The sequence below is a fragment of the Papio anubis genome, chromosome 2, assembly GCF_008728515.1.
Source record: "Papio anubis isolate 15944 chromosome 2, Panubis1.0, whole genome shotgun sequence".
Taxonomy (NCBI): domain Eukaryota; kingdom Metazoa; phylum Chordata; class Mammalia; order Primates; family Cercopithecidae; genus Papio; species Papio anubis.
In genome coordinates, this window is record NC_044977.1 from 45,350,557 (window position 1) to 45,366,140 (window position 15,584).

Sequence of the window (15,584 nt, forward strand, 5' to 3'; positions counted from 1 at the left end):
CCTCAGCTCACTGCAACCTCTGCCTACTGGATTCAAGCAATCCTCCAGCCTAGCCACCTGAATAGCTGGGATTACAGGCATGCGCCACCATACCCAGCTAATTTTGTATTTTTAGTAGAGATGGCGTCTCGCCATTTTGGCTAGGCTGGTCTCGAACTCCTGACCTCAGGTGATCCACCCATGACTAAAAAAATCACATGTGACTAAGAAATACAAATATTACCCGGGTGTGGTGGCTCCCAGCACTTTGGAAGGTTGAGGCAGGCAGATCACGGGAGGCCAGGAGTTCGAGACCAGCCTGGCCAACATGGTGAAAGCCCATCTCAACTAAAAATACAAAAAGTAGCCAGGCATGGTGGCACATGCCTATAATCACAGCTACTTGGGAGGCTGAGGCACAAAAATTGCTTGAACCCAGGAGGTGGTTGCAAGAAGCCAAGATTGTGCCACTGCACTCCAGCCTAGGCGACAGAGTGAGACTCTGTCTCAAAAAAACAAATGACAAAAAAAGAAATACATCAATATCATTGAAAATAAGAAGTGCTGGATCTGGAAATGTATCACTGCAAGTTGCTTCCACCTAAGCATCTACTGAAACACATACACTGGCTTTAATCATTGTGCTTCCTGAACCATTCTTCAAGATTAGATATATTTCCACCCTAACTTGTAGCTATAGCTGCCTTCACTGAGGTCCAGATCCAAATCTGTATCCCTTAAAGGCAGAATTGGGCCAGAGACTACAAGTTCATTTGTTAGAAATTCTATTGTAAAGCTCACTAGTTACTTCATCTGGAAAATTTTTAAGAGTAGATATCTTAATGTTGCTACTTTTAAAAATAGAGCATGATATTCAGAATGCCTTAAAAGATGAAATATTTTAAACAAGAAATAAACATGAATACAAATCCAACTTCACATAAAACAGAGCAGAAAAAGAATAAGGAGTTGTAATACAAAATCAAAATGGAAGAATAAGAACGAGATATCACTAAAATGTGCTTACCGATGCAGTTTGCCACCATAAAATGGCTTGGTATGAAAAGTGATGCTGGCTGAATATCCAGTTTTTGCACAGTTGACACTGACTTTGCCACCCAGTTCTACCCAAGGAACAGTCAAAATTGACCGAGCATATGCACAAGGTAGAGAAAATGTGTACTCTTCTCCATGCTCCAACAGACTAAGGATACCTGAATGTGAAAACATGAGGGTGGTTAACATCTTTTTAAAGAAACAGCTACCGAAAAAATCCATATTAATTTTTTTCCTGTCTAGTAAATAAGCATCATTATTTTTCCTAATCTTCATTTAACTTTCATAAAACTGACTTCACTTATAACTATATCTGACAATAGTACCAAACAATAGTGAATCAGGTTTATTTTCACTATGGCCTTTCTGTCAATTTGAGGTTCATGGGTCCAGTAAATGTTACAGTGGAAACATTTCAAGGGTTTCCTCCAATGCTCCTAAAAATTTTTTTTTTTTTTTTTGAAGACGGAGTTTTGTGCTTGTTGCCCAGGCTGGAGTGCAGTGGTGTGATCTTGGCTCACTGCAACTTCTGACTCCCAAGTCAAACGATTCTCCTGCCTCAGCCTCCCGAGTAGCTGGTATTACAGGTGCCCACCACCACGCCTGGCTAATTTTTTTTGCATTTTTAGTGGAGATGGGGTTTCACCATGTTGGCCAGGCTGGTCTCGAACTTCTGACCTGAGGCGATCCACCTGCTTTGGCCTCCCAAAATGCTGGGATTACAGGCGTGAGCCACTGTGCCTGGCTCTTAAAAATAATTTTTTTAAAAAGGCCTTCAGTCAGAGTTTAAGACAATGGTATGCTAAAATTTTATCATTAGTATGAATAACTTTTTAGCAGTTTGGGAATAACTAGATGTTCAATGTATTAAGTCACAGACATTGATCTAAGACAGTATAATGGGAAAAAATTGTTCTTCATTCTATTGTATGTATATTAAGAAAGAAAAGATGTTGTTTGATTATAAAAACTATGGTCATAATAATTTTGTTTGCCAAATTATAAAATATTTATGGTGAAGCTAGAAGAGATAACAGTGGTGGTTTTGAAACAAATGTTATTCTAATGGAGAAAGGAGCCTGTTACATATTAAGTGATGCTAATTAAAGATGGTTTAAAAGGTTTTATAAAAAGGGGACTACATTAATGAATAATCACTCTATACTAGATAATTAAGGGATACTAAGGATACTCAAGCTACATTACTAACCTTCTAAACTCATTACCTGTGTCATCAACAGACCACATATTGAAGTGGATATGTACTACTAGTCCAAATGTTTATGGCATCTCCCTTTTAATAAATGCTCGTTAAGCACTCACTTCTTAATGTTCACAAATAAGGGGAAGTGTTTAAATATTTTAATATAGTCAATTTTTAGGATATGCGAATAGACAAAATGAGATTCTAAAGTAGCCTACATAAAGCAACATCAACTATTTTTTTTTGTATTGCTCTTAGTCTTCACAAAGGGAAACAATAAATTAAGGTTTATTGAACCATTTCATAAAATACATGGTTCTGGCTATAATATATTTATACATAATGAGAGCTGTCAGATGACAGACAACATACTTGTATATATTTTAAGTCTTTTTTTTTTTTGAGACGGAGTTTCACTCTTGATGCCCAGGCTGGAGTGCAATGGCACAACTGTAACCTCTGCCTCCCGGGTTCAAGCGATTATCCTGCCTCAGCCTCCCAAGTAGCTGGGATTACAGGCACCCGCCACCACACCTGACTACTTTTTTTGTATTTTTAGTAGAGACAGAGTTTCACCATGTTGGCCAGGCTGGTCTCAAATTCCTGAATTCAGGTGATCCACCCACCTCGGCCTCCCAAAGTGCTGGGATTACAGGCATGAGCCACCGCACCCAGCACCATTCCTGATTTTTACTTACTTTCTGTTGCGGATATCGATAACCATTTAATTTCCAATATATTCCACTAATATATAGCAGCACAATAAAAAATTATTTACATACCTCCTTTATAATTAAAGCATGGTTAAGATATGAATGCTTTTCTCCATTTCTTTTTTAAAAAATTTTACATTTGAGACAAGGTCCTCCTCTGTCACGCAGCTGGTGTGCAGTGGCACCATCACGGCTCACTGCTGCCTCAATTTCCCGAGCTCAAGTGATCCTGCCACCTCAGTCTCCCAAGTACCTGGGATTATAGAAGCAAGCCACCATGCCCAGTTAATTTTTTAAATTTTTTAAAATTTACTTTTGCAGAGATAGGCTCTCATTATGTTGCCCAGTCTGGTCTCCAACTCCTGGGCTCAAGCTATCCTTCCACTTTAGCCCAGCAAAGTACTGAGATTACAGATGTGAGCCACTGTGCTCAGCTTTTCTTCACTTCTTGAAGTATTTCCTTTCTTGTAGTGTGAGAGGCTACCATTCCCAGATTCTTACTGTTACATGAACTGGTAAGACTAACTGTCCTTTGGAAGAGTGTCAAAGAATATGATTCTAAATGTGTCTATTCCTTAACCTTTATGACCTTAGACATGTCTCATCACCTCTAGACTTTTTTTTTTCACTTATAAAATAAGCAAATTGATGTATGAAGTGCTTAAGGCTAATGTCATGGAGTTTATAACGAAGGGTAGCAAACTTTTTTTTTTTAACTAACAAAATATGAATGATTTCAGCTGGGTGTAGTGGCTCACTTGAGCTCACAAGTTTGAGACCAGCCTGGGCAACATGGCAAAATCTCTTCTCTACAAAAAAATACAAAAATTAGTTGGGCATGGTGGTGCATGCCTGTAATCCCAGCTACTGTGGAAGCTGGGGTGGGAGGATGGCCTAAGCCTGGGAGGCAGAGATTGCAGTGAGCCGAGATGGCCCCACTGCACTTCAACCTGGGTGACACAGCTACACAACGTCTCTCACACACACACACACACACACACACACACACACACGAGAGAGTACTTTCTAATGTTATAAAAGTTGTAATTAACTTGAAATATTATTTGGAAATTGGTAAGACATACTACAACAGAACTTAAAAATGGGGAAAACTGAAAAAGAGGATATTTTCTTCATAATGACTAAAACACAATCTCAAAATATTAGAGTGACAGGCTTAAATGATGCCATGCTTACATTGTAAAATGACATTCAGAGCAAAGTGTTCTTTGCATAAGCATTTTCCTTTAACATAAAAGTGGTAGTTTTTTTCCTGTCATTATATTTTCATTAACTCTTCAATAATTTCTGTGGAGATTTTTGTTTTTGTTTCATATTCTTGGTCAAAAAACACTGTATTTCCAAAAATAATTTTTTACAATCTTCTGAAGTAGAATTAAATTTTATCAGTATGTATTTTTAAATATTCTATGAATAGCACCTAAATATTCTATGAATAGCACCTCTGGCCTCCATCTCCTAAAGTGCTGAGATTACAGGCTAATGCCTGGAGGTGGAGGCCAAAAGATCACTTGAGCCCAGGAGGAGTTCATGACCAGCCTGGGCAACATATTGAGACCCTGTCTCTAAAAAGAAAAATAAAAAAAATTAGCCTAGCATGGTGGTGCATGCCTATAGTCCTAGCTACTTGGGAGGCTGAGGCAGCAGGATGGCTTAAGCCAAGTAGATCAAGGCTGCAGTTAGTTATGACTATGCTACTGCACTTCAGCCTGGGCAACAGAGCAAGACCCTGTTTCTAAAAAAAAAAAAAAAAAAAAAAAAAAATTAAAAAAAAAAGATTTACCTATATTTTTTTTGTGATTTTTATAATAATAAAAATTTGGGACCAACCTCAATGTCCAAATAAAGGGAAATGTTTAAATAAAAGATGGAAAATATATTTCATAGAATATTATGCAGTCATTAAAATGTTTTATTAATGACATGAGAAAACAAATATATTTAATTAAAAAGCAGGACACAAAACTATATATATTATTAATTCTAATTTTATAAGGCTAAAAGTCCTGAATATACACACACAGAAAAAGTATAAAATATTAAATTTTATATATATATATATATATATGGATGCAGGCATTACAGAAGCTTTTATTTTCTGCTTTGTACTTTTCTAGTTTTCTAAATATTTGATAAGAAATATTTAAAATCGCCAGGCACGGTGGCTCATGCCTGTAATCCCATCACTTTGGGAGGCCGAGGCGGGTGGATCATCAGAGGTCAGGAATTTGAGACCAGCCTAACCAACATGGTGAAACCCCATCTCTACTAACAATACAAAAATTAGCTGGGTGTGGTGGCATGGTGGCAGGCGCCTGTAATCCCAGCTACTCATGAGTCTGAGGCAGAAGAATTGCTTGAACCTGGGAGGCAGAGGTTGCAGTGAGCTGAGATCACGCCACTGCACTCCAGCCTGGGCGACAGAGTGAGACTCCATCTCAAAAAAAAGAAAAGAAAGAAAATATTTAAAATCAGAAAAAAATAATTTAAAAAGAGAATTTACATTAGTTCATAGATATACTCCTCCCATCCCCCCAAGAAGCATTCTGGAACACTCTAGGAATTGGAGCTAAAAATTAACTTAATATGTTAAACTTATAGTTAATATTTATCTAGGGTTCCTAAATTTAAGATTATAGTTTGATATTAAAAATTGTAAAACAGGCACTTGACCTTCACGTGCCTGCTTGGGTTTCTTCCAAACGAACTATCCTTTCTTTCCTGTTCTAAAGCCTTTTAAAATAAACTTTCATTCCTGCTTGAAAAAAAAAAAATATATATATATATGTAAAATAATTTTTCTACTTACCTTCTCCAACCATTGTCACGCCTATTGACATGCCTAAGAACTTGCTCTTAGTCCAGACATGCGCGTTTACACACATCTTCCTCTCTGTACATTCTGCATAAAATCCTGAGACTGGAGGATGATGAGAAACCTGCTCAGCAACAAATCTGACTGTATAACAGTCTGCTCCCACCTGGTTCAAAGACTCCTCCGATAAAGGAGCATGATTTGTGACTCCCTGGGTGGAAGAACTGCTAAAAACACTGGATGCTACCTCGCTTTTTGGCATCCTCCAGGAACAGTGAAATGTTTCTCCAATGATAGGATTGTATGGTTTTTTAGCAATGGCTCCCTTACGGCCTTCATGAAATGAGGTAAGGTAGTACTCAACAAAGCGAATCATTCTGTCCTCAGCTGTGGCTCCATTAGTGATGGCTATAAATAGGTCTGGATGAGACATAAAGTCTGCATACATTTCCAGCAAGGAACGCTTCTCTAGGATAAATGTAGGAAGCACCACCTAAAACAACAACAACAATCAATGAAAGAGGGGAAATTTAATCCATGTGTAGCGTATCTGTAGACAACTATTCTCTCTCTGAAAACATTTCATTCTAGATGGGTATTAAAAACAAAGTCATAAAGAAAAAGTGTTTAGTCACATTAAAAAATAAGCATTCTTGGTCAGGCACAGGGTCTCATGCCTATAATCACAGCACTTTGGGAGGCCAAGTTGGGAGGACTGTTTCAGCACAGTAATTCGAGACCAGCCGAGGCAACATAGTGGAACCCTGTCTCTATAAAAGATACGAAAATTAGCTGGGCATGGTGCCTTGTGCCTGTAGTCCCAGCTGCTCAGAAGGCTGAGGTGGGAGGATCACTTGAGCCTGGGAGGTCGAGGCTACGATGAGCCATGACTGTGCCACTGCACTTGTACCTGAGCAACAGAGTGAGACCCTATCTGAAAAAAAAAAAAAAAAAAAAAAGCATTCTTACAAGGAAACGCAAACCTGCCCAAGATTAAACATAAATTCAAGAGGGTTAGAAGAAACTTCAAAAAAATCCTCAAACTTCTAGACTGGATAGAAGTATCACCAGGGAAACGGCATTAAAACTCAAAGTAAATGTTAGCCTGCCTTTGCTCCTTTCCTATGTTAAAATTAAATTGTAGATGAATGACCAAGACATGAGAAGAGTCAATAAATGTCATTCCCTGAGAACAGACTAAAGAGATCACAGACCGAAGCAAAAACTGCAACATATATTTAATCTTAAGTACAAGAGAATTATTTCCAATAAGAGAACTTTTTATACTTAAAACCAGGTAAGTGTAAGAAAGATTAAGTATTTTACTTAAAGCAGAGTTCGGAAAGGCACTGCAAAATGGTTCAAACCTGTGAGAAAGCAAAATCTGGCAATATTTTTCAAGAGCCCTAAGATGCTCTTAACTATTTAGCCTAGTACTTATTATTCTAAGAATCTAGCCTTAGGAAATAAATAATTGAATGAAGGAAAAGCAATGTGAAAAAATAATTAGAACAACCTCCATTTTGAACTATGGTTCTAGCTAACTGAAGTAGGGAACTTTCATTTAATTGACTATTATAGTCATTTAAAAAGATGGTTTTGAAGATGATATAAATAATACAAAAGACAGTGGATGTTGCAGGTTCAGTTGGTGAATTGAACACATGCATCTTAATTTCATTTTCTACCAAAATTCCACTGAAATTAAATAAACTTCATATAAAGACAAACCCAGAGATACCAGGAAAGTAGACAAAACACAACAAAATTTTGAGAGTTCCTAACGGGAAAGCTGAAACTCAGGCAGTAGATTACAACATGCACAGATTCCTGAAAAGGCTCAGGAGCTGACAGCACTAGGTGCCTCTGGATCTGGGGGTTCACAGAAATGCTAAAATAAAAATAACTGAGTAAAATCTGTATGGAAAGCAATTAGATGCCTAACTCATACCCCCAACTCCACACTGTTAGTAACTACCCTCTTAGACCTCAAAGTCTAGAGGTTTAGCCTCCGGATAAACAAGGTGGTCTATATTCTAGACTGGAGAATAGCAAGGAACTCTAAGAGAGTGGATACCAAGTGATACATAACAAGGGCATTTAATAACTTCATGTAAACTAAATGCTAGCTATTAACACCCTCTCTCATGCAGCCTTCTTCTCCTTTTTAACTACTTTTGGACTCACCAAGTGCGAGATAAAAAAATTTTTCTTCTGGGAAATTTGACTAAACCTAGAGGAAAAACCTAATGATACTGACACCAAGTTTCCCAACAAATGGCCCATCCAGATTATGGGACAATGAAAAACATAGGCTCCACCTATGTGTTGAAGTCAGGTTTTAGTTTCCCTAAACTTAATTGTGAGCAGAAAAGAAATACTGATTTCCGAGAAAACCTCTAACTAGGAATATAAAGAACAAAATAAAGAAACGGATTTGGAGAAACAGAAACCTCAAAGGAGGGGAAAAATAAAAACAAAAAATAATATCTTCAGAGAATTAAGAAGATATTATATACATACAACAAGAATGCTTTTTAAAAAAATCAGTACGTTTAAAAACATAACAATAATTAAAAGTCAAAAGAAGGGTTAAAAGATAAAAGGTGAAGAAATCTTCCAAAACACCAAAGTCAGACAAAGAGAGAAAAGGAAAAGTAGGAGAGAAAAATAAAAGACCAGACCAGGAAGTCCAATGGCCATATAATAAGGATTTCAGAGAAAACAAACAAACAAACAAAAAATTGGAAGAAAGAAAAATCATTGTGATGGTTAATATTGAGTGTCAACTTGATTGGATTGAAGGATGCAAAGTAATGTTCCTGGGTGCATCTGTGAGGGTGTTGCCAAAGGGGAATAACATTTGAGTCAGTGGACTGGGAGAGGTAGACCCACCCTCAATCTGCGTGGGCACCATCTAATCAGCTGCTAGGATAAAAGCTGGCAAGGGAACATGGAAGGACTAGACTTGCTGAGTCTTCTGGCCCACATCTTTCTCCTGTGCTGGATGCATCCTGCCCTCAAACGTCGGACTCCAAGTTCTTCGCTTTTGGACTCTTGGACCTTCAACCACAGACTGAAAGCTGCACTGCTGGCTTCCCTACTTTTGAAGTTTGGGAACTCAGACTGGATTCCTTGCTCCTCAGCTTGCAGATGGCCTATTATGGGACTTCACCTTGTGATTATGTGAGTCAATACTCCTTAATACACTCCCCTTTATGTATCTATCTATCCTATTATTTCCATCCTTCGAGAGAACCCTAATACAATCATCAAAGAAATAATTCAAGAAAATTGCAGAGAACTCAAAACCATGAGTTGTCACACTGAAAAGGCCCACCAAGTACCCAGATACAACGGATAAAAGAAATCTACATCAATGTCATAATATCAAGACATGACAAAGAAAAGATTCTAAACAATTTTGGAGAGAAAAACTACAAAACAAGTCACAAACAAAAGATCAGGAATCAGAATGACTTCAGTCTTTCCATTAGAACCCTGTAGCAAGGAGACATTATAAAAGAAAATTATTTAAAAATAACAAATTCTTTTTTTTTTTTTTTTTTTGAGATGGAGTCTCACTCTGTCACCCAGGCTGGAGTGCAGTGGCGTGATCTCAGCTCACTGCAACCTCCACCTCCCAGGTTCAAGTGATTCCTGTGCCTTAGCCTCCCGAGTGGCTGGGATTACAGGCATGTGCCACCATGCCTGGCTAATTTTTGTACTTTTAGTAGAGATGGGATTTTGTCATGTTGGCCAGGCTGGTCTCGAACTCCTGGCCTCCCAACTCAAGGCCTGCTTCGGCCTCCCAAAGTGCTGGGATTACAGGCGTGAGCCACTGCACCTGTCCACAAGCAACAAATTCTATCTAAACCAGCAATGAAACATGAAGGCAACATAGACATTTCAGACACACATTTTCACATTTTCTTCTTACAAATCTTCCTGAGAAATTAATGGAGGATGTATTCCAACAAAATGAGAGGCAACCAAGAAAGAAGAAATGGATACAGTAAACAGATTTAGCCAAAGAGAAAGCTAAAGGAAATCCCGGTCCAGATTAGAGTGATGTGACTCAAGAGACAGACATACTGAAGACTGTCGTCCACACGCTTCATGCTGCCATTGTATCATCTTTTCAAATCTGAGGATAAAATAGCCTAGTGAAACTGATTCCAAGTATATCTGTATTTGGCTTGTGTTGACTATCCGCTGGTGAAATTCTTACTCTCCTCTCCATGTTCTGCTGTCTGGATTGGCTGAAGATGCTCATTTCCCCAATAGATGCCTTCTAACTTCAATCTATTCCTGAGAGTTGGAGGTAGGTCACAGTTTGCTCTGAAACTGAAAATACTGAGCAGTTCACTTCCCCAGCCCACATTCCTCCTGCAGCTGGCTCACACCAAATGCTCTGGGATGTATATTTTACAGGACTCACAACTTTGCCTTCTAATTTCACTACAAAGGGCTCTTCTAAACTTTCTCAATAACATAAAAAGCTAAAGCCAGAGACTCAAATGTTTAACTTATCTTTTTCTGGGAGCTGTTTTCTACAAATGGCAACACAGTCCTTTCCTTAAGCTAAGCTTATGTTAGCTATTCATTTTTTTCTAAACATCATTATGGAGTACAAAAAAGCAGTAAAACCATAGCGAAAAGTAGAGGGATAATTGACACAAAAGTAAAGTAAATTGTTATGTGGAGGAAAAAGTAGAAGACTATAAATGAGAGGGGAACTCAGAGATTCCAAGTTCAGGCAATGTTCTATAGCTTAATATCAGAGGTAGATACATGGGTATTCATTTTATCTTTTTTCTTTGAATGTTTATATGTATTCCATTCAGTCTTCTGTGTGTTTAACACATTTCACACACACAAAAATTAACTGAAAAAAGGAAGTAAAACAAAACTGCATATAAACTATGACAAAGTGAAGAAAGATTGGACAGGAATACCAAAAGTGAGAGCTGTGTTATGTTAGGGTAGTGAAATGATAGATTTTCTTTGGTTTTCTAAAATTTTCTGTGTTTACACTAATTTCATAATATTATTTAAAAAGGAACAAAATGAACAGTAGAGAAAGTGCATATTACTTATTCACAATATGAAGGTTAGGACCATGGTTATCTTCTTTGTTGCTGTCCCAAGAGCTAGCACAGTGTCTGGAATATAACAAGGGCCCAGTAAATATTTGTTAAGTAAGTGTTATTATTAGATAAGACATAGCTGTGACAGAAGTTTAGTCACCAGACTATCTTTATTTATTTGTTTATTTTTTGAGACAGAATCTAGCTCTGTCGCACAGGCTAAAGTGCGGTGGTGCAACCTTGGCTTACTGTAACCTCTGACTCCTGGGTTCAAGAGATTCTCCTGCCTCAACTCCCCAAGCAGCTGAGATTACAGGCGTGTGCCACCACGCTAGGCTAATTTCTTTGTTTTTAGTAGAGACAGGGTTTCACCATGTTGGCCAGGCTGGTCTCCAACTCCTGACTTCAAGTGATCCACCCGCCTCAGCTTCCCAAAGTACTGGAATTACAGGCGTGAGCCACGGTGCCCGGCCACCAGGCTCTTTAATATTGCCTGAAAAGTATCATTCCATTAAATGTTGTATAGATGTTCTTAATTTGTGGTTGGTTAATATTAATGTAATATATGTGTAACACATACAACATTGTTTCTTTCCTTTTTTTTGAGACAGGGTCTCGCTTCGTTGCCCAGGCTGGAGGGCAGTGGCAGTCTCGGTTCACTGCACCCTCCACCTCCCAGGTTCAAGCAATTCGTGTATCTCAGCCACCTAGTAGCTGGGATCGCAGTCGTGCACTATCATGCCCAGCTAATTTTTGTATTTTTTAGTACAGACAGGGTTTTGCCATGTTGTCTAGGCTGGTCTTGAACTCTTGGGCTCATGTGATCCACCTGCCTTGGCCTCCTAAAGTGCTGAGATTACAGGCATGAGCCACCACACCCAGCCACATACAACTTTTTAATCAACAAGGTACAAATGTGGAGAAAGTATAGTATATGCAGTTATTCATGCCATGAGAGAACTTCTACCATGTGGATTACTATTACAGCACACTTTTTTCAAATGCTCTTATGCCTCATAAACCTCAATGCTGTTCTTGCGCCTTATAAATGCAAATCTCAGGGACTGCAAACACCATGTTAATACCAAACAACCCCATTCAGAAGACTATTCATTTTTAACCAGTTTCACAACTATGAGGTCTTTTCTGAACCATTAATATGAAAATATTTCTAGAACAGAAATGATTCCCAGTTGAAATACTGAAGCTATATAAATAATCAAAGCTTTATGGGTTTCTTCATTAATTCCTAAAATGTCTGCTTCTTATGCTTTCTATTTAAGTTATATTTTCAGATGAACAATTCGTTGGAAACAATGTTTTAAATCTACCTTCAATGGCATCAAAAAAATCTCCAATTGATATCTATCTCCTAAAGTCAATTTTGAAATTCCATACTAATGCAAAATTGTTTCATTAGTAATTCGAAGTAAATTATCCTAAAGTAATATATATTTGACATATATAGGTTTTGAACTTGATTGGCTTTTTAAATAATGTCATGGATTAATTGTTAAGACAAATTAAGACACACTAGTTAAATAAACTTGGAACAGAGAAATCCGGCCTAAAATTAAAAACTATAGATTAGTGCTTCTCAAACTTTAATGTATATATGAATCATAAAGGATCTTATTAAAATGCAGATTCTGGTCCACCACGTCTGCGACTGGGGCCTGAGATTCTGCATTCCTAACAAGTTTCCAGGTGATGGCGATGCTACTGGTCTTCAGATCACACTTAAAGTAGCAAAGCTTTTGGCCAGGAATCTGCAAACTGTAGTCTTTGGGTTAAATCTGGCCTCCTGTTTTAGTAAATGAAGTTTTGTTGGAATACAGCCATGCCCAATCCAGTATATTGTCTATGGCTACTTTTATACTACAAAGGCAGAGTTGAACAGCTACAACAGAGACCTATGTCCACATAGCTGCAAATATTTACTATCTGGCCCTTTACAGAAAAAGTCTGCAGACTCCTGTTATAGATAATACCCAAATGCATGATCCGCATGTGGGAAGTAAGTGAAAGTGCCTTTCATAGTTTTGTAGGATTACATAATTTTCTCTACATTTTCCAGTATAGTATACCAATGGACCCCTTTAATTTTGTTCTGAAACTCAAAGACGATTGGTATTATTTGCCAGACAACTTCCTGCTGCACAAGAAAACCAGAAAGCCCTTTTTTTAGTGATGGAGTCTTGCTCTGTTGCTCAGACTAGAGCGCAGTGGCACAATCTCAGCTCACTGCAACCTCCACCACCCAGGATCAAGAGATCCTCCCGCCTCAGCCTCCCGAGTAGCTGGGGACTATAGGCCACCATGCCCGGCAAATTTTTGTATTTTTAGTAGAGACGGGGTTTCACCACATTGGCCGGGCTGGTCCCAAACTCCTGACCTCAAGTGATCCGCCCACCTCAGCCACCTCCTAAGACAGGGTTTTGTCATGTTGGCCAGGCTGGTCTTGAACTCCTGATTTAAAGTGATCTGCCCGCCTCAGCCTCCTGAGTTGAGGTTTTACCACGTTGGCCAGGTTGGTCTTGAACTTCTGACCCCAAGTGATCCACCTGTCTCAGCCTCCTGAGACGGGTTTCACCTCGGCCTCCCGAGGACAGTGGATCATTTGAGATCAGGAGTTCAAGGCCAGCCTGATTACAGGCATGAGCCACTGTGCCTGGCCAAGAAAGCCATTTTTTATGAAAATAAAAAATGCTGATCAGGAGACTAAAAAAAAAAAAATCATAAAAAATAAAAATCACAAAAAATAGAAAGATCAGCCAGGTGTGGTGGCTCATGCCTGTAATCTCAGCACTTTGGGAGGCTGAGGTGGGAGAATCACAAGGTCAGGAGCTCGAGACTTGCCTGGCCAACATGGTGAAACCCCATCTCTACCAAAACTACAAAAAATTAGCTGGGCGTGGTGGTGGGTGCCTATAATCCCAGCTACCCAGGAGGATGAGGCAAGAGAATCGCTTGAACCCAGGAAGTGGAGGTTGCAGTGAGCCGAGATTGCACCACTGCACTCCAGTCTGGGCAGTAAGAGTGAAATTCTGTCTCGAAAAAAAAAATTAAAATTAATATTAACAAAGTAAATAAATAAATAAAAAGTCCTGACATAAACATGAAGAATTACTGGTACAGCCCTTAACAATCTCCATAGCCAGCTTATGCCATTACTTACTCTCGTTAAATCCATGCCCAGCTTAAGCTGTGACAAGAGATGTAGGATGACACTACGTTGTTCTTCTACAGCTCCCAGGTCATCTTCTTTGTTGTCACATGTATCCTCTATCTCATCATCTGCATTTATTTCTTCAGGCTCCTTGATGCAAAACAAAGCAAAAGTCTAGTATTTTAGCTACCTATTCATATCCATTGAGGACAAAAATATAAATATCAGATTTGAAGACATTTACATTTGACCTAAGTGAATCTGAGTATGGGCAAAAATCTTTCAGAACTGTAACCATTTGGCCATGGAATAAATTTCCTTCAGAGAGCCCCATTATTGTTGATATTGAACATATTGCAGTTTTGCCATATATATCACATATGAACTATTTTTCTTTTTTGGAGGGAAAATAGAATTTTTCAAAAAGAGTGAAGAATGTCTCCTCCAGCCTCCAGAGTCGCTGGGATTACCGGCGTGCACCACCGCATCCAGCTCATTTTTGTGTTTTTAGTAGAGATGGGGTTTCACCATGTTGGCCAGGTTGGTCTCAAGCTCCTGACCTCGAGTGATCCACCCGCCTTGGCCTCTCAAAAGTGCTGGGATTACAGGTGCCCACTACCACGCCCAGTTCCTTAATTGCTTTTTTCTTTTTGAAACAGGGTCTTGCTCTGTTGCCCAGGCTGCAGTACAGTGGTGTTAGCTCACTGCAACCTCCACCTCCTGGGTTCAAGCGAATCTACTGCCTCACCCTCCCAAGTAGCTGGGATTACAGGGACACGCCACCACACCTGGCTAATTTTTGTATTTTTAGTAGAGATTAGGTTTCGCCATGTTGGCCAGGCTGGTCTCAAACTCCTGACCTCAAGTGATCCACCTGCCTTGGCTTCCCAAAGTGCTGGGATTACAGGCATGAGCCACCACACCCAGCCCCTTGTTTTTTATATATATTTATAATCATATATCCTCCTCTCATGTAAAATTTACATGTTTATAATTATACTAAACCTTTTTTCTCAAAAGTCTCTTTCTTCCTAATTTTGCTTCATGAATGACAATACAATTTTATCTAATCATTTACACTCAAAAACTTGGGACTTGACTTGATCCAACCCTATATCCAGTCAGTCACAAATCCAACTGATTTTTCATTTGAAATGCACATAATCTATTCATTTGTCTTCATGTCTACTTCCATATCCTATTCACATTTTATTCCAAGTCATATCATGTACCAATCTTCTTAAACATAGCACATTCTTCCCCATGATCATGATGCTATTGTCATTAAGACTAACCCTTCTGCATTATTTTTACGTTATTTGGGGGCACAATTTACACTGCATTCTATGGAGCAGTGCTCCTGGAAGTTTCATTCCACAGAGAACATGAATAATGCCATTTAGAGTTGTAAAATCCAAAAATACTGTGATAATTTCCCATAAGCCAGGTGTTCTACTAAATTCAATTGATCCTCATAAGGATCTTAAAAGGTAGTATTATCCCTACCTTACCGATGAGGAAGTTGAAGCTAAGGGTG

At 38.7% G+C, this 15,584-nt stretch overlaps 1 protein-coding gene across 2 annotated transcripts in view; it reads right to left on the minus strand.

Moving 5' to 3' along the window:
• OSBPL11 (oxysterol binding protein like 11) overlaps positions 1 to 15,584 on the minus strand; it is a 72,091-nt gene that overhangs the window by 15,942 nt on the left and 40,565 nt on the right. For both annotated transcript variants that reach the window (XM_003894042.5, XM_021934152.2), the window contains 3 exons: positions 14,057 to 14,197; positions 5,783 to 6,281; positions 1,007 to 1,193 (listed from right to left, as the gene is read on the minus strand). In XM_003894042.5, coding sequence (XP_003894091.1) covers positions 1,007 to 1,193; positions 5,783 to 6,281; positions 14,057 to 14,197 — 827 coding nt within the window. The remainder of the gene's footprint in view (positions 1 to 1,006; positions 1,194 to 5,782; positions 6,282 to 14,056; positions 14,198 to 15,584) is intronic.